We start from the raw sequence: 19,318 nt of genomic DNA, 5'->3' as shown, positions 1-19,318 counted from the left end.
AGGTGGACTTGCTGGTGTGTTTTGGATCATTGTCCTGCTGCAGAACCCAAGTTCGCTTCAGCTTGAGGTCACGAACAGATGCCCGGACATTCTCCTTCAGGATTTTTTGGTAGACAGCAGAATTCATGGTTCCATTTATCACAGCAAGTCTTCCAGGTCCTGAAGCAGCAAAACAGGCCCAGACCATCACACTACCACCACCATATTTTACTGTTGGTATGATGTTCTTTTTCTGAAATGCGGTGTTACTTTTACGCCAGATGTAATGGGACACACACCTTCCAAAAAGTTCAACTTTTGTCTCGTCAGTCCACAGAGTATTTTCCCAAAGGTATTGGGGATCATCAAGATGTTTTCTGGCAAAAATGAGACAAGCCTTAATGTTCTTTTTGCTCAGCAGTGGTTTTCGTCTTGGAATTCTGCCATGCAGGCCATTTTTGCCCAGTCTCTTTCTTACGGTGGAGTCATGAACACTGACCTTAACTGAGGCAAGTGAGGCCTGCAGCTCTTTGGATGTTGTTGTGGGGTCTTTTGTGACCTCTTGGATGAGTCGTCGCTGCGCTCTTGGGGTAATTTTGGTTAGCCGGCCACTCCTGGGAAGGTTCACCACTGTTCCATGTTTTCGCCATTTGTGGATAATGGCTCTCACTGTGGTTCGCTGGAGTCCCAAAGCTTTAGAAATAGCATTAGAACCTTTTCCAGACTGATGGATCTCAATTACTTTCTTTCTCATTTGTTCCTGAATTACTTTGGATCTCGGCATGATGTCTAGCTTTTGAGGATCTTTTGGTCTACTTCACTTTGTCAGGCAGGTCCTATTTAAGTGATTCCTTGATTGAGAACAGGTGTGGCAGTATCAGGCCTGGGTGTGGCTAGAGGAATAGTAACCGCAAAACACCAGTCTCAACGTCAACAGTGAAGAGGCGACTCCGGGATGCTGACCTTCTAGGCAGAGTTGCAAAGAAAAGCCATATCTCAGACTGGCCAATGAAAATAAAAGATTAAGACGGGCAGTCTGAGATATAGCATTTTCTTTTTCTAATGTATTTGTCCTCTTGCTCAGTTGTGCACCGGGGCCTCCCACTCCTCTTTCTATTCTGGTTAGAGCCAGTTTGTGCTGTTCTGTGAAGGGAGTAGTACACAGAGTTGTACGAGATCTTCAGTTTCTTGGCAATTTCTTGCATGGAATAGCCTTCATTTCTCAGAACAAGAATAGACTGACTAGTTTCAGAAGAAAGTAATTTGTTTCTGGCCATTCTGAGCCTGTAATCGAACCCACAATTGTTGATGCTCCAGATACTCAACTAGTCTCAAGAAGGCCAGTTTTATTGCTTCTTTAATCAGCACAACAGTTTTCAGCTGTGCTAACATAATTGCAAAAGGGGTTTCTAATGATCAATCAGCCTTTTAAAATGATAAACTTGGATTAGCAAACACCACGTGCCATTGGAACACAGGACTGATGGTTGCTGATAATGGGCCTCTGTACGCCTTTGTAGATATTCCATTATTCCATTCCGTTTCCAGTCACAATAGCCATTTACAACATTAACAATGTCTACACTGTATTTCTGATCAATTTTATGTTATTTTAATGGACAAAAAATGTGATTTTCTTTAGAAAACAAGGACATTTCTAAGTGACCCCAAACTTCTGAACGGTAGTGTATATATATATATATATATATATATATTTGCAAAAAAATATATGGGGGCTTGGAAGTGATGCAGACAATTACGACTGTGTTGCCGTGCACAACTCCAACACCATCATTAAGTTTGCCGATGACACAACAGTGGTAGGCCTGATCATCGACGACGATGAGACAGCCTACAGGGAGGAGGTCAGAGACCTGGCTGTGTGGTGCCGGGACAACAATCTCTCTCAAAACATCAGCAAGACAAAGGAGCTGATCGTGGACTACAGGAAATGGAGGGCTGAGCACACCCCCATCTACATCAACGGGGCTATAGTGGAGCGGGTCGAGAACTTCGAGTTCCTCAGTGTCCACATCACTAAGGACCTATCATGGTCCAAACACACCAACACAGTCGTGAATGGAGGCTGAAAAGATTTGGCATGGGCCCTCAGATCTTCAAAAGGTTATACAGCTGCACCATTGAGAGTATCTTGACTGGCTTCATCACCGCTTGGTATGGCAACTCCTTGGCATCCGACCGCAAGGCGCTACAGAAGGTACATCACTGGGGCCGCGTTCCATGCCATCCAGCACCTCTATACCAGGCAGTGTCAGAGAAAGGCCCTAAAAATTGTCAAAGACTCCAGCCACCCATACTGCAGACACTCCAACACACACATACACACACAAACTCACTCACACACGACATACGCTCACACCAGTGGAGGCTTCTGAGGGAAGGACGACTCATAATAATGACTGGAACGGAGCCAATGGAATGGCATCAAACCATGTGTTTGATTTATTTGATACCATTCCACTAATTCCGCTCCTGCCATTACCACAAGCCCGTCCTCCCCAATGAAGGTGTCACCAACCTCCTGTGGCTTACACACACAAAACACACACACATGCATATTGACACCACGCATACAAACTCACACATAGAAACACTTTCACACTCTTCACATACACTGCTGCTACTCTGTTTATTTTCTATCCTGATTGTCTAGTCACTTTTACCCCTATATACACTGCTCAAAAAAATAAAGGGAACACTTAAACAACACAATGTAACTCCAAGTCAATCACACTTCTGTGAAATCAAACTGTTCACTTAGGAAGCAACACTGATTGACAATACATTTCACATGCTGTTGTGCAAATGGAATAGACAACAGGTGGAAATTATAAGCAATTAGCAAGACACCCCCCAATAAAGGACTGGTTTTTCAGGTGGTGACCACAGACCACTTCTCAGTTCCTATGCTTCCTGGCTGATGTTTTGGTCACTTTTGAATGCTGGCGGTGCTTTCACTCTAGTGGTAGCATGAGACGGAGTCTACAACCCACACAAGTGGCTCAGGTAGTGCAGCTCATCCAGGATGGCACATCAATGCGAGCTGCGGCAAGAAGGTTTGCTGTGTCTGTCAGCGTAGTGTCCAGAGCATGGAGACGCTACCAGGAGACAGGCCAGTACATCAGGAGACGTGGAGGAGGCCGTAGGAGGGCAACAACCCAGCAGCAGGACTGCTTCCTCCGCCTTTGTGCAAGGAGGAACAGGAGGAGCACTGCCAGAGCCCTGCAAAATGACCTCCAGCAGGCCACAAATGTGCATGTGTCTGCTCAAACGGTCAGAAACAGACTCCATGAGGGTGGTATGAGGGCCCGACGTCCACAGGTGGGGGTTGTGCTTACAGCCCAACACCGTGCAGGACGTTTGGCATTTGCCAGAGAACACCAAGATTGGCAAATTCGCCACTGGCGCCCTGTGCTCTTCACAGATGAAAGCAGGTTCACACTGAGCACATGTGACAGACGTGACAGTCTGGAAACGCCGTGGAGAACGTTCTGCTGCCTGCAACATCCTCCAGCATGACCGGTTTGGCGGTGGGTCAGTCATGGTGTGGGGTGGCATTTCTTTGGGGGGCTGCACTGCCCTCCATGTGCTCGCCAGAGGTAGCCTGACTGCCATTAGGTACCGAGATGAGATCCTCAGACCCCTTGTGAGACCATATGCTGGTGCGGTTGGCCCTGGGTTCCTCCTAATGCAAGACAATGCTAGACCTCATGTGGCTGGAGTGTGTCAGCAGTTCCTGCAAGAGGAAGGCATTGATGCTATGGACTGGTCCGCCCGTTCCCCAGACCTGAATCCAATTGAGCACATCTGGGACATCATGTCTCGCTCCATCCACCAACGCCACGTTGCACCACAGACTGTCAAGGAGTTGGCGGATGCTTTAGTCCAGGTCTGGGAGGAGATCCCTCAGGAGACCATCCGCCACCTCATCAGGAGCATGCCCAGGCGTTGTAGGGAGGTCATACAGGCACGTGGAGGCCACACACACTACTGAGCCTCATTTTGACTTGTTTTAAGGACATTACATCAAAGTTGGATCAGCCTGTAGTGTGGTTTTCCACGTTAATTTTGAGGGTGATTCCAAATCCAGACCTCCATGGGTTGATAGATTTGATTTCCATTGATCATTTTTGTGTGATTTTGTTGTCAGCACATTCAACTATGTAAAGAAAAAAGTATTTAATAAGATTATTTCATTCATTCAGATCTAGGATGTGTTGTTTAAGTGTTCCCTTTATTTTTTTGAGCAGTGTACATACTACCTCAATTACCTCAACTACCTCCTACCCCTGCACATTGACTCGGTACCGGTACTCCTTGTATATAGCCTCGTTATTGTTATTTTATTGTGTAACTATTTCCTTTTTTATTTTTTATTTGTATCATTATTTTTCTTACTTTTTAACTCTGCATTGTTGGGAAAAGGCTTGTAAGTAAGCATTTCACAGAAAAGTCTACACCTGTTGTATTTGGCGCATGTGACAAATACATTTGATTTGATTTGATTTTTGGATGCTGACAGCAGTTGCTCCATTGGAAGACATAGTTTGGACTGTAGCCTACAAAAGCCTATTCCTGCTCTTTTCCTGCAATCCATCAAACACATTTGGTGTATCATCATAGTGGTCGCTAGCTGGCTGTGGCGTCTTATGACGAGGTGCCCGGACGTTTTTCACGGAATAATACTGCACCTAGTTAGCTAGCTGAATAAACTAGGTTAGTCTATTCCTAGAAAACATTGAACCGCTGTAGTTTACAACAATTATAGTTTCTGAGGTGGAAGTTGGGAGAGTTATATTTGGGAGTTGTGGTGAGGGAGGCCCCGCTCTCTCCTTTCCCAGATGTTTAGTTCATTTTATTCCGATCTCCTCTGCATTATTGTAGCCATCTGCTGCAGCCTGTCAACTATGCCTCTGCCTATCCCTGTTCTCTCCTCTCCGCACAGGCTACACAAACGCCTCACACCGCGTGGCTGCTGCCTCTCTAACCTGGTGGTCCCTGCACGCACGACCCACGTGGAGTTCCAGGTCTCAGGCAGCCTCTGGAACTGCCGTTCTGCTGCCAACAAGGCAGACTTCATCCCAGCCTATGCTACCCTCCAGTCCCTCAACTTCTTGGCGCTGACGGAAACATGGATTACCACTGAAAACACTGCTTCTCCTGCTGCTCTCTCCTCGTCTGACCATGTGTTCTCGCATACCCCGAGAGCATCTGGTCAGCGGGGTGGTGGCACAGGAATCCTCATCTCTCCCAAGTGGACATTCTCATTTTTTCCCCTGACCCATCTGTCTGTCTCCTCATTTGAATTCCATGCTGTCACAGTCACTAGCCCATTTAAGCTTAATATCCTTGTCATCTATCGCCCTCCAGGTTCCCTTGGAGAGTTCATCAATGAGCTTGACGCCTTGATAAGTTCCTTTCCTGAGGATGGCTCACCCCTCACAGTTCTGGGGGATTTCAACCTCCCTACGTCTACATTTGACTCATTTCTCTCTGCCTCCTTCTTTCCACTCCTCTCCTCTTTTGACCTCACCCTCTCACCGTCCCCCCCTACTCACAAGGCAGGCAATACGCTTGACCTCATCTTTACTAGATGCTGTTCTTCTACTAATCTCACTGCAACTCCCCTCCAAGTCTCCGACCACTACTTTGTATCCTTTTCTCTCTCCCTCTCCTCCAACACTACTCACTCTGCCCCTACACAGATGGTAATGCGCCGTCGCAACCTTCGCTCTCTCTCTCCCGCTACTCTCTCCTCTTCCATCCTATCATCTCTTCCCTCTGCTCAATCCTTCTCCCTCCAATCTCCTGATTCTGCCTCCTCAACCCTCCTCTCCTGCCTTTCTGCATCCTTTGACTCTCTATGTCCCCTATCCTCCCGGCCGGCTCGGTCCTCCCCTCCAGCTCCGTGGCTTGATGACTCATTGCGAGCTCACAGAACAGAGCTCCGGGCAGCTGAGCGGAAATGGAAGAAAACTAGACTCCCTGCAGACCTGGCATCTTTTCACTCCCTCCTCTCTACATTTTCTTCATCTGTTTCTGCTGCTAAGGCCACTTTCTACCACTCTAAATTCCAAGCATCCGCCTCTAACCCTAGGAAGCTCTTTGCCACATTCTCCTCCCTGCTGAATTCCCCCCCCCCCCCACCTCCTCCCTCTCTGTGGATGACTTCGTCAACCATTTTGAAAAGAAGGTTGATGACATCCGATCCTCGTTTGTTAAGTCAAATGACACTGCTGGTCCTGCTCACACTGCCCTACCCTATGCTTTGACTTCTTTCTCCCCTCTCTCTCCAGATAAAATCTTGCGACTTGTGACGGCAGGCCGCCCAACAACCTGCCCGCTTGACCCTATCCCCTCCTCTCTTCTCCAGACCATCTCCGGTGACCTTCTCCCTTACCTTACCTCGCTGATCAACTCATCCTTGACCGCTGGCTATGTCCCTTCCGTCTTCAAGAGAGCGAGAGTTGCACCCCTTCTCAAAAAACCAACACTCGATCCCTCTGATGTCAACAACTACAGACCAGTATCCCTTCTTTCTTTTCTCTCCAAAACTATTGAGCGTGCCGTCTTTAGCCAACTCTCTTGCTATCTCTCTCAGAATGAACTTCTTGATCCAAACCAGTCAGGTTTCAAGACTGGTCATTCAACTGAGACTGCTCTTCTCTGTGTCACAGAGGCTCTCCGCACTGCTAAAGCTAACTCTCTCTCCTCTGCTCTTGTCCTTCTAGACCTGTCTGCTGCCTTTGATAGTGTGAACCATCAGATCCTCCTCTCCACCATCTCTGAGCTGGGCATCTCCGGCACGGCTCACTCTTGGATTGCGTCCTACCTGACCGGTCGCTCCTACCAAGTGGCGTGGCGAGAAGCTGTCTCCGCACCACGTGCTCTCACCACTGGTGTCCCCCAGGGCTCAGTTCTAGGCCCTCTCCTATTCTCGCTATACACCAAGTCACTTGGCTCTGTCATATCCTCACATGGCCTCTCCTATCATTGCTACGCTGACGACACACAACTAATCTTCTCCTTTCCCCCTTCTGATAACCAGGTGGCGAATCGCATCTCTGCATGTCTGGCAGACATATCAGTATGGATGACGGATCACCACCTCAAGCTGAACCTCGGCAAGACAGAGCTGCTCTTCCTCCCGGGGAAGGACTGCCCGTTCCATGATCTCGCCATCACGGTTGACAACTCCGTTGTGTCCTCCTCCCAGAGTGCGAAGAGCCTTGGCGTGACCCTGGACAACACCCTGTCGTTCTACGCTAACATCAAGGCGGTGACCCGATCCTGTACGTTCATGCTCTACAACATTCGGAGAGTACGACCCTGCCTTACACAGGTCCTAATCCAGGCACCTGTCATCTCCCGTCTGGATTACTGCAACTCGCTGTTGGCTGGGCTCCCTGCCTGTGCCATTAAACCCCTACAACTCATCCAGAATGCCGCAGCCCGTCTGGTGTTCAACCTTCCCAAGTTCTCTCACGTCACCCCGCTCCTCCGCACACTCCACTGGCTTCCAGTTGAAGCTCGCATCTGCTACAAGACCATGATGCTTGCCTACGGAGCTGTGAGGGGAACGGCACCTCCGTACCTTCAGGCTCTGATCAGTCCCTACACCCAAACGAGGGCACTGCGTTCATCCACCTCTGGCCTGCTGGCTCCCCTACCTCTGCGGAAGCATAGTTCCCGCTCAGCCCAGTCAAAACTGTTCGCTGCTCTGGCACCCCAATGGTGGAACAAGCTCCCTCACGACGCCAGGACAGCGGAGTCACTCACCACCTTCCGGAGACATTTGAAACCCCACCTCTTTAAGGAATACCTGGGATAGGATAAAGTAATCCTTCTACCAATTGTCTCCCAAACGCTCTACCACTGTAAACAGGTCAGCGCCTTACAATAACTTTCAAGGAACTGACACCTTTTTGACACCACACGTGGATTTACTGCTATTTTCCAGGTTCCAGAATACCAGAGCAAGGACAAAACATAAAAACAAGTGTCCTTTGAAAGTAGCCCAGAAAAACGTTATACGTTTTAGAAAGAGATGGCTACGTGCACCTACACACACACTCTCGCACACATTCATGCTCACCTGGCAGACACACCGCCGGCCCCTTAGTGGTCCCACCAGACTTTGCTGTGGTTAGGAGTAGTGAATACTTACCTGGTTATTCCATTCTTCCCAGAGAGAGTGTGTGTGTGTGTGTGTGTGTCTGTGTGTGTGTGTGTACAGGATGTTACCTGGAGTGCCGTAGGCTGTCCTTCTTGTTCTTGGCGTTACAGAGAGTACACTCACAGCCCACAGCGTGAGGCCTGGGCAGGGAGATATCCTGCTTCAGCAACATGGTCAGTATCTCATAGTTGTTCCTATGGGCCGCCAGGATCACTGGAGCCACGTCCATGGTGGTGGAGTACTCAGGGTTCTGGATGCGCTGCATCAGTTTCTGACAGAGAGAGAAAAGGAGAAGAGGCTTGTTGTTATTGATGCAGTCTTTAATCCGCTAAAAGCATTCAGTTGTCCTGACAAATTTAAATGTAATAATGTAATGTACTTTCTGGTCTAAATTACAGGATCAGGATGAGGACAGACATTTGGCTGCAGCGGGTAATGATCAATTTATTATCATAAGTAATACAATGGTGGTGAAGAGAAGAGACTAACAGCGATGGAGGGCTTAGAGGACCTCCTGGGGCGATGGTTGAGGAGGATGTCCACAGCTCCCACCACCTCCGAGTCGATGGCCACTAACAGAGCATCTGTTGCCTGGGACAAAAACAGACACAACACAGGACCGGGTTAGAGAGAGAAAGCCTGGACCAAACACAACAACAGGACCGGGTTAGAGAGAGAGAGAGCCTGGACCAAACACAACAACAGGACCGGGTTAGAGAGAGAGAGAGCCTGGACCAAACACAACAACAGGACCGGGTTAGAGAGAGAGAGAGCCTGGACCAAACACAACAACAGGACCGGGTTAGAGAGAGAGAGAGCCTGGACCAAACACAACAACAGGACCGGGTTAGAGAGAGAGAGAGAGAGCCTGGACCAAACACAACAACAGGACCGGGTTAGAGAGAGAGAGAGAGAGCCTGGACCAAACACAACAACAGGACCGGGTTAGAGAGAGAGAGCCTGGACCAAACACAGACACAGGCACAACAACAGAGAATAGAGTCAGGATAGATACAGTAAGGGAAAAAAGTATTTGATCCCCCGCTGATTTTGTACGTTTGCCCACTGACAAATAAATGAATTTTAATGGTAGGTGTATTTGAACAGTGAGAGACAGAATAACAACAAAAAAATCCAGAAAAACGCATGTCAAAAATGTTATAAATTGATTTGCATTTTAATGAGGGAAAAAAGTATTTGACCCCCTCTCAATCAGAAAGATTTCTGGCTCCCAGGTGACTTTTATACAGGTAACGAGCTGAGATTAGGTGCACACTCTTAAAGGGAGTGCTCCTAATCTCATCTTGTTCCCTGTATAAAAGACACCTGTCCACAGAAGCAACACAAAAGAACTGTCAATCTCCCTCGGCCTGGGGCTCCATGCAAGATCTCACCTCGTGGAGTTGCAATGATCATGAGAACGGTGAGGGATCAGCCCAGAACTACATGGGAGGATCTTGTCAATGATCTCAAGGCAGCTGGGACCATAGTCACCAAGAAAACAATTGGTAACACACTACGCCGTGAAGGACTGAAATCCTGCAGCGCCCGCAAGGTCCCCCTGCTCAAGAAAGCACATATACAGGGCTGTCTGAAGTTTGCCAATGAACATCTGAATGATTCAGAGGAGAACTGGGTGAAAGTGTTGTGGTCAGATGAGACCAAAATCGAGCTCTTTGGCATCAACTCAACTCGCCGTGTTTGGAGGAGGAGGAATGCTGCCTATGACCTCAAGAACACCATCCCCACCGTCAAACATGGAGGTGGAAACATTATGCTTTGGGGGCGTTTTTCTGCTAAGGGGACAGGACAACTTCACCGCATCAAAGGGACGATGGACGGGGCCATGTACCATCAAATCTTGGGTGAGAACCTCCTCCCCTCAGCCAGGGCATTGAAAATGGGTTGTGGATGGGTATTCCAGCATGACAATGACCCAAAACATACAGCCAAGGCAACAAAGGAGTGGCTCAAGAAGAAGCACATTAAGGTCCTGGAGTGGCCTAGCCACCAGACCTTAATCCCATAGAAAATCTGTGGAGGGAGCTGAAGGTTCGAGTTGCCAAACGTCAGTCTTGAAACCTTAATGACTTGGAGAAGATCTGCAAAGAGGAGTGGAACAAAATCCCTCCTGAGATGTGTGCAAACCTGGTGGCCAACTACAAGAAACGTCTGACCTTTGATTGCCAATAAGGGTTTTGCCACCAAGTACTAAGTCATGTTTTGCAGAGGGGTCAAATACTTATTTCCCTCATTAAAATGCAAATCAATTTATAACATTTTTGACATGCGTTTTTCTTGATTCTTTTGTTGTAATGCTGTCTCTCACTGTTCAAATAAACCTACCATTAAAATTATAGACTGATCATGTCTTTGTCAGTGGGCAAACGTACAAAATCAGCAGGGGATCAAATACTTTTTTCCCTCACTGTAGTTCTGAAGGTTATACTAAAATAGTCAACAGCGCAGGCTTCACACACTAGCCTCTTGCTCTCTGTGTGTTACCTGGCAGCCATGCTCCAGCAGCAGCTTAAGGATGTCCAGGTTTTGGTTCTCTATAGAGATGTTGACAGCGTCTCTCCCCAGCACATCTACACAGTTGATATTGAGCTCTGTCTTCTCCTCCAGCAGTCTCTTCACCATGTAGTAGTCACCTGGAACAGTGTGGAGTTAGAGCTCACACAACACACACGCAAGCAAGCACGAGCACACACACACAAACACATAAAAATGCACACACAGAAGAAAAAACACACACACACACAAAGAAAATCAAACACACACACACACACAAAGACAAAAACACACAGACACACAAATGCACACACACATGGACCCCCCCCCCCCCACACACACACACACACACACAAAGAAAGAGAGTGGGATGCAGATGCACAGAGAGAGACGCAGATTGCACACAGCACACAGAGTGAGAGTAGGCTCCACTCCAACACTCCAGCACCCTACAATCCCAGCTTACTGTAACAATAACAATCTCCATCAAAGGACAAATATAGTCTGTTGAGCCATGTTTACACTGGCTTTATATGGTGAGAATGTCTGGGACAACCTGCTGGCCCCTATACAAACATCCATCTCAGCTTCACTTGTCATTGATTTAAAATACTATCTAATTTCATTGGGATACTGTTACAATAAATAATCATAGCTTCTTGCTTCTGACACATGTAAATAATGTGTATTTATACCCCTCTTCTCATGGGAATTATGTACATGTGTTTGATATCTGTGTGTGTGTGTGTGTGTGTGTGTGTGTGTGTGTGTGTGTGTGTGTGTGTGTGTGGGTTTGTACATGTCCTCTCATGGGAATTACCTAACCGGCCATCCATGCAAACCTGTCACCCAGTAGCTATTCCTTGAATACAAGTGTTAAACTTGGGCTCGATGACAGAATACAGAATGCAGTAAATGTATAGTCTTTGTCACAGGCTAGCAAAAGCATGACAAAGCTTACACAAATGCATAGCTCCACATAGCTCTACACAAGAGCATTAAGCTCCACTAGGTTAAATAAAACTCAGCCCCGTGGGCAAACTTCCAGTGTAGCTACATGTAGGCAGCTGCAGTAGGCATTCATCCAAAGTACACTCACTCATCCATAATAAGGTAAGAAAGGATGACTGTTGGTAATAATGGTGTGATATGAAATGAAGTGTTTAAAAGAATAAAAGACTACATGTTCACACCTTTTCTTAAACAGCATCTTACGTTACGCTGTCATAAAGTCACAAGTTTTGCTAATGCCATGTTAATAACATCATATTCTCATATACAAAATATTGTTGTTGTTGTTGTTTTTTTGATAAACGAATCCACCCAGAAGCCTAAAATAACTCACCTTTCTCACAGGCCAGTAGGAAGAGCTTTTCATCCAGAGTAGTGTCCTCCTTCACCTCCCTCACGTCTTTCAGGGCCAGAAATTTATCCGGAGAGGACACGTCCGTGCCCTGATACAGAGCGGCCATTGCGACGGAGAAGGAGTAGGGCAGAACACTAATGTGCATCCCACTACTAGGCGCCAGCGACTATTTAACCATGAAATCCCGTCACATGGGATGGCATATACTGCAAAAATACTGTTAATGTATTTCCCCCCAAAGAACGGCAGTTGTAAACGTCTTCCCGAAAGAAAAAAAGAAAAAAGAAAATGTAGGCTATTATTGTTGTCGCATCCGTGTTGGTAACGTTTCATCCGTTTATACGCAGCGTCGGTGTTTGGCGTGCGTAACGTCCTTCCCAGTTGTATCCTCGTAATATCCCTTTGACATAGGCTATTCTTCTTCAGGTGTAAACATACCGTACGCCGTCAGTGCATAAATCACCATCTACATCAGCGTGTTTACATGCACCATTTTCCCGCATCACTTCGCAGGCTCCTGACAGTCCTCTGGTCCTGATGGTGTTGCTACTGCGCATGCTCAATCTCATCTCGCTGGCACAGTGCAGGCAGCATCCTCAGCGGTCCACTATATAGAGACTATATTTGGTCAAGCTTGGAGGTGTCATAAGGAGAAATGGTTCCAATCGTTTTTCCACCATTCATTTTTCCCATAGGGGATTTGAGAAACCTTTAAAATAAGGGCTGTGTTTTGTCTAGGCTTACCCTGGCATGACGTTTTGATAACCATGTAAATCTCTCTCAAACAAGGTGACTTTTATCAATACATTTGGCTCTATTTACTCTCAGATTCGAAAATGCTAATTAGCATCAAAGTAGACATCATGCAAAACTTTAAATCCCTGCAAGCTTCTGCACATAATCTCTAGCTGACACCTTTGCTAATAGGTATTGTGTCAATTTAAAATTTGGACAAGGCACTTCACAGAATTGTCAATTTAAAGAAATGTTGCCAATTGATTCATTACTACATTTAGCTAACATTAGATAGTTAATCCAGAGACGCTTACCTTTGCCTCGATTAAGCAGTTTCATCTAGATCATCATGGCATTTGCCGTTCTTTATGATAGCCACATTAGCAGCTAATTGGCGTTTCTTTTTTGGGGGGTAAATACAGGCCAATATATTGACAAAAGTCACCTTGTCCTAGAGAGATTTACACGGTTATCAAAACGTCAGGACAGGGTAAGCCTACACAAAACACAGCCCTTATTTTAAGTGTTTCAAAAATCCCCTATGGGAAAAATGGATGGTGGAAAAATGATTGGAACCATTTCCCTGTTTGACCGCTAGGTTTTATGGGTAATATGACTCATACTGTGGTACTCTATTACATAACAAGCCTGGCTTCTATTTTTGCCATTATTACATTTTAGTTGAGATAGCCTACAGAATGTACAATCAGATGACGAAGAGATTAGGAAGTTTAGGATAGGCTATTTAATAATCATATTTAGAGAGGTAAAGAAATAGTTCCCCCTGAAGTATTTCCAAAACACTGTACTACAATCATAGTCTGCAATAATAATGCTCAAATAAACAGTTTGATTTTGAATAATATTTTCTCAAAGTTTCTATTTGCACATTTATAAGATACAATCTCAACGAATTGGCTATTTACCTTGCTCTCATTTTTTCATACTGACAGGAATTATAGGATCACATTGTGTGTGTGCCTGCATGTGATGTTTCCTGCATCTTCCTTCACAGAAAGACATTTGGGATGACGAAGATACAAAGCATATTAGATCAATATAATAACATTGCTTCTAGGAGCAGCATGACTTTGAGGACATAGTGTAACTGCAGATACATGTCACATAGGCCTATACTGCACCATTTAATACCAGAGGGCTTTTAGGTAATGAACATGCCATTGTACCATTAAACCAAGGAAGATTGGGATACAGGTTGGTCAAATTGAAACATTTAAATGTTTCACATTTTAGTCATTTAGTAGACGCTCTTATCCAGAGCGACTTACAGTGCATACATTTTTTTTCATACTGGAAACAAGGGGCAATCAGCAGTTGAAATAATTACAATGCGTTTTCCCCGCCCCTGTTTTGGTAAAAAGCTGAATTATGGGGCTGGAGAAATGTAACCACTCTCAAATTCAGACAGAGCTATGGATGCAATGACTGACCATCCATGAAATAAAAATGATAGTTTTAACCATGTTTACAAACATTGGAGTAGAACACGTTTATATTCTGGGTGCTGATGGGGTACGACAGCTGAACTAAGCTCATGAGGCAATTATAATTTATGTTCTTCAAGAATCAATGGGTACATATAATTAATTTATAAATCCTCAAATGGATGCAGCAACTGCAGATTTCCCCTTTAATGTAAAATGTTTTATTTTTCTAATCTGGGTGAACATATCTCCTGAAATAACTTTAGGCGTAAATCTGGATTACAAATAATACATTTAACAATTCATCAATTAAGTTTCTTTAACTTACTTTTCTATAAGACATAAATAATTGACAACAGATGCAGTAGCCTACATAATTTCCAACGGTTTACCAGACCCAAATGGAATTGAAATATTCCCTTTGCCCCAGCAGATGGCAATCTTTGCAAAGCAACTGGCCACAAAGCAGTGACTGTATCCAAAAGACTAAGAGTAAAGAAAACACAAATTTACCAAGAAATCCTCTCAGGAAAAGAGTACCCTAATAGTGAACTAAAAACTATTGAGACAACTGTAGGACACCCAATAGACATGCCCAAACCCTCCTATTTTTGGCCTCCATTAGTGTAATAACACATGAACTGACACGTGAGCGGATAATTTTCAATCGGTAGGGCATTTGGTCCGTGCCCCTAAAACATATGGGTTTATCGCTTCCCAGGCCTGTCAATTCCACGCTAACAGCTGTCGAAAGGCAGATTACCTCTGATTCCAATGTGCCTAGTGAGATAGAGAGGACAGGACAGGACATGATAGGATTGGCAGTTCAGTTACCGGGTTGACCACCTCTCACCGGGAACAACTCTCATTGCCTATCGTTCATTGGTCCCGTTTTCAACCGGGCGCCAGGTCTACAGTACCTCTTGAGACTGGGCAATACACATGTCTCTAATGGGAGCTATCGATTACTTGCTGCCTAGGCCTGCACAATATGAGAGGGAGAGACAGATATGGTGAAACATGATCAATAATATTCCCAACAGACCTTGAATGTAGGCTATTGTCTGTTCTCTCTGAAAATGCAACAAAACATACGATTTGAAAATACTACCAAACATTCTTACTTGATATGATACATTGTAAAATTGAAACAAAGTATGTAACATATTTGTACTAATAGCCTAGTTGCATAACAGTGCGCTAAGCAAGTCTATAAATTAAAGGACTGGAGCGGTGTCGACACAATGACACAGGCAGAAGGGAGACCAGCATCCCTTCCATTTCTATTCTATCCTAACAACAGCATCATTTCCCACCGTGGTGACGTCTACCATTGCTGTGAGATTTTGTTGTCCCCCACGATGAAATCCGGGAGGGGACTGTGGATCTGTCTCCATCTGTCCGTTCCTTTGTACGTTAGTCATACGCGATATGTCAGATAGAGATAATTAACTTACATTTGTGAAACTGAAATGTGTTAGTCACACGCGATATCTCAATTAGCCCAAGGGGGGGCGCTTACAATGTTTACCGTTGCCTTTTTTCAAATACGGGCTTCTCGAGAACAGTGCGTTCATTGTTGACAGACGTGCGGAAGAACCAAGGGCGCAACTCGCTTACGCACGTATCCTATCACGCTCCAATGGCGTCTAGAGAAGGGAGGGCCTTTCTTCCTGTAGTCTGATTAAATCAGTCCAGTTTCAATTGGAAGAGATAAAATACCGCACATCAGGAATAAGGGAAAGATCTTTGATTCTTTGGACGAATAGACTTCACCTATGGATATACCTGCGACGTTTAGAGGTATTTGTTCCTCAGCGTATGTTGAAAAGGATCCAAGAAGAGGTTGGAGCGCGTAATTACTAACGTATTACTTGTATGCTGTGGTTCAATGTTCCTATAGGCTCCATCTATACTGGGGCGCATCAGATTTTAGCTGCGCTGAGATGCCTACACTGAATGTTGTCAAGGAGGGCGTAAATTGTTTGCTTGAATGGTTCCTCGTTTTGTTTTTGATGGCAGGCCAAACGCAAAACGCACTGTAATACCCGTAATAGAAACATTTTCATTTGAAGAGCCTTGCGCACTGCAGTAAAAGCAGGGCAGCGTTATCGTATTTTGGTTTGCGAATCAGATTGTGATATCGAATCTGCTGGCTGGGGTATTACCTAATCATTTAGCATTGGATTCGTTCGGTATCAATTTCCACCGGAGATATTCAACACGCCGTACGGGTTTGCCTATTGTAAATGTAAGAACCCTTCGCCCAGTGGTGAGAGCCACTCACTCCTAGGTTACAGATGAGAGGGAAACAATACCATCAACAACTGAAGTTGACAGCGCCTTGGGAGAAGGATGCTGGCTACGGGAGAAAGCTCAAAACGTACAGGAACCATACTAAGATAATAGCCCAGCCCGGCATTGTGATGAAGGTGCTACGCAGAAAGCGGATTGTGTTGTTTATAGCCTATATCTTACTGCTGGTGCTGACCATGCTGAACTTGGCCAACTATAAATGGACTAAAGAGCCCCAGCAGTGCAATCACCAGATGAGGAGCACTACCTATCATGGCAGATCAGATATCCGGTTCCTCTACAGACCCTCTCTGGCCAAGAAGAGACAGTTGGTCTATGTTCTGACCACATGGAGGTCTGGGTCCTCCTTTTTCGGGGAGCTGTTTAACCAAAATCCTGAAGTGTTCTTCCTGTATGAACCCATGTGGCACATCTGGCAGAAGCTGTACCCGGGAGACGCGGTGTCTTTACAGGGGGCAGCCAGGGACATGCTCAGCTCCTTATACCGCTGTGATCTCTCTGTGTTCCAGCTGTACAACAGCCCAGGGGGAAAGAACTTTACTTCCCTAGGACTCTTTGGGGCCACCCTGAATAAGGTGGTGTGCTCCTACCCCCTCTGCTCCGCCTACAGGAAAGAGGTGGTGGGTATGGTGGATGACAAGGTGTGTAAAAAGTGCCCCCCTCAAAGCCTTAGACTACTAGAGGAGGAGTGCCTCAAATACAGCACTATCGTTATTAAAGGGGTGCGTATCCTGGATGTTAATGTACTAGCCCCCCTCATGGAGGACCCGTCCCTGGACGTGAAGGTAGTCCACCTGGTCAGGGACCCCAGGGCCGTGGCCAACTCCAGGATCAAGTCCCGACATGGGCTGATCCGGGAGAACCTGCAGGTGGTCCGGAGCAGGGACCCCAAGCTCCGCAGGATCCCCTTCGTAGACCCCAATCACAAAGCCAACAAGAAGGACGGCTCGGACTACCACTCCATTGGAGCCATGGAGGTGATCTGTGACCGCACCTCCCGGACCCTGAGGACTGCCTTAAACCCTCCCAGTTGGCTCAAAGGGAAGTACATGGCTGTACGCTATGAGGACCTGGTGGAGAACCCTGTGAAGATCCTGAGGAACATCTACCGCTTCGCCAACCTCACCACCAACCATGACATTGAATTGTTTGCTCTGAACATGACAGGCGGGTCTAGCTCGTCCTCCAAGCCGTTCATAGTGTCCTCCAGGAACGCCACTCAGGCTGCCAGCGCATGGAGAACAGTGCTCAGCATCCAGCAGATCAAACAGGTGGAGGACTACTGTCATCACTCCATGGCTGTCCTGGGCTATGACAGAGTCAGGACGGCCGGGGAGGCCAAGGACCTTAGTAAGTCTTTACTGACGGTCTCCAAACTGTGACAGAAAAATATGTATTTTTCCTTTCCACCAAAGACAGTGAATTTAATGTCATTTTGCATCTAGTGCCATTCCGTTAATCGTGGAATAAAAAAGCGTTACTTTGAATTAGTGTTTTTGAGGAATTCCACTTCTTGGCCACATTGGAATGTATTTTAGTTTTATTTTTCAGTTCAATTGCAGACAGTTGTATTTGACAGGACCATTACTTTTGTATCTGGAAAACTGGATGTTTTTGACAAAGCCTGAAGGCTTATGAACAATGACTTGAATATTGAAACTGCAACTATGGAAACAAACAAACACTGTATGATTAATGTATCTTGTTATGAAAACACTTCAAAGTGGATGTTTTGGGAGTTATTTTGAATGTTCCAAACCTGAGATTTTTTCTTTCTTTCAGTATCCATAATGTTTGTAAAAGTGAAAAACCAGTGGATGAAAAAAAAAAAGCATTAATTCATCAAAAAGCTAATTGTTTGAGCAGGTTATGTTACGTTGTGAGTAATGGATGGACTCAGAGACAATCATTAAACTGGTCTGTTATAACTATAATGTTACTCTGAGGAAGCATCTTTAACTTTCAGGTTTATTAGTTATTTATTATATGTTATTACAGTGGGACATCCCCAGATGACAATAGATAGTGGGACAGTAATAGTAAACCATGATGACAAAGCAGCTGTGGAAGTCCCAGGAACTAAGGCTTTCTCAGTGTCACTGTGAGACTAGCCTGATGTAATTTTAAATGTTTACAGGTACCAGCTCTCTGGATGCAAACAGATTATTTGTCCAAACTGCTTTAAAAAAAAAATATTACAGAAAAGGTTGAAGCAGAGTAGCTTTAGCACCTTTATTGAACAAAACAAAAACATATAAAAACATAACCCAGGGATAGCTCATAAACAAGGTAGTTTACCATCAATGATGCTACAATTAAATCAGGCAAATATAGTATAAAATATATTAAACTAATTTAAGTGCCGCTGGCCTAGACATACTGGTCATGGGTATAATACGCGAATCTTATTATCCTCTTACACTGAGATATAGTACAGTGTCTTTGTCATTCCCTTAGCCTGGCTAGTCCAAGGTAGCCTGGGTGCCAGTCTGCTTATATGCCCTTGTCAGCTCCTTATGGAATTGTCATGCTAAACATGTTTGGCTTGACAATGACAGCAATGGAGATGGTAAGAGCACAGCCATATCTGGGACCAGGCTAGTCCAATGCAGTTTCTACAATTACAACTTGCAAATATAACATAATACAAATGGGTAAAGGAAGGGGAGGATGTGGAAGGTATGAGTAGACTGGGTTTTACACATTCTGTATGGGTTATTATTGGTTAGACACTAGACAGTGTCTCTCATTGTGGTACATGGACTG

At 45.4% G+C, this 19,318-nt stretch overlaps 2 protein-coding genes across 2 annotated transcripts in view; one reads left to right on the top strand and one right to left on the bottom strand.

Moving 5' to 3' along the window:
- The window catches only part of LOC311108894 (short transient receptor potential channel 1-like), a 37,530-nt gene extending 25,314 nt beyond the window's left edge, over positions 1 to 12,216 (bottom strand). Inside the window, exons 1-4 of the mRNA XM_084151685.1 lie at positions 12,036 to 12,216; positions 10,682 to 10,830; positions 8,666 to 8,767; positions 8,245 to 8,447 (exon numbers count right to left, since the gene is read on the bottom strand). Coding sequence (XP_084007811.1) covers positions 8,245 to 8,447; positions 8,666 to 8,767; positions 10,682 to 10,830; positions 12,036 to 12,201 — 620 coding nt within the window. The 5' untranslated portion in view covers positions 12,202 to 12,216. The remainder of the gene's footprint in view (positions 1 to 8,244; positions 8,448 to 8,665; positions 8,768 to 10,681; positions 10,831 to 12,035) is intronic.
- A 3,717-nt stretch (positions 12,217 to 15,933) lies between these two features.
- On the top strand, positions 15,934 to 18,510 carry LOC311109380 (carbohydrate sulfotransferase 2-like). The gene has a single exon (XM_084152235.1). The coding sequence runs from the start codon at positions 16,537 to 16,539 to the stop codon at positions 17,932 to 17,934; it is 1,398 nt and encodes a 465-aa protein (XP_084008361.1). The 5' UTR covers positions 15,934 to 16,536; the 3' UTR covers positions 17,935 to 18,510.
- Positions 18,511 to 19,318: the final 808 nt, after the last annotated feature.

Source organism: Coregonus lavaretus (genome assembly GCF_964263955.1).
Source record: "Coregonus lavaretus genome assembly, chromosome: 34".
Classification (NCBI taxonomy): domain Eukaryota; kingdom Metazoa; phylum Chordata; class Actinopteri; order Salmoniformes; family Salmonidae; genus Coregonus; species Coregonus lavaretus.
Note: the sequence above shows the minus strand (reverse complement) of the source record. Positions and strands in the feature narration are given on the sequence as shown.

What these genes read in the sequence shown, in the direction of transcription:
- LOC311109380 (XM_084152235.1), top strand. Translation starts at nt 16,537, where the DNA reads ATGAGAGGGAAACAATACCATCAACAACTGAAGTTGACAGCGCCTTGG.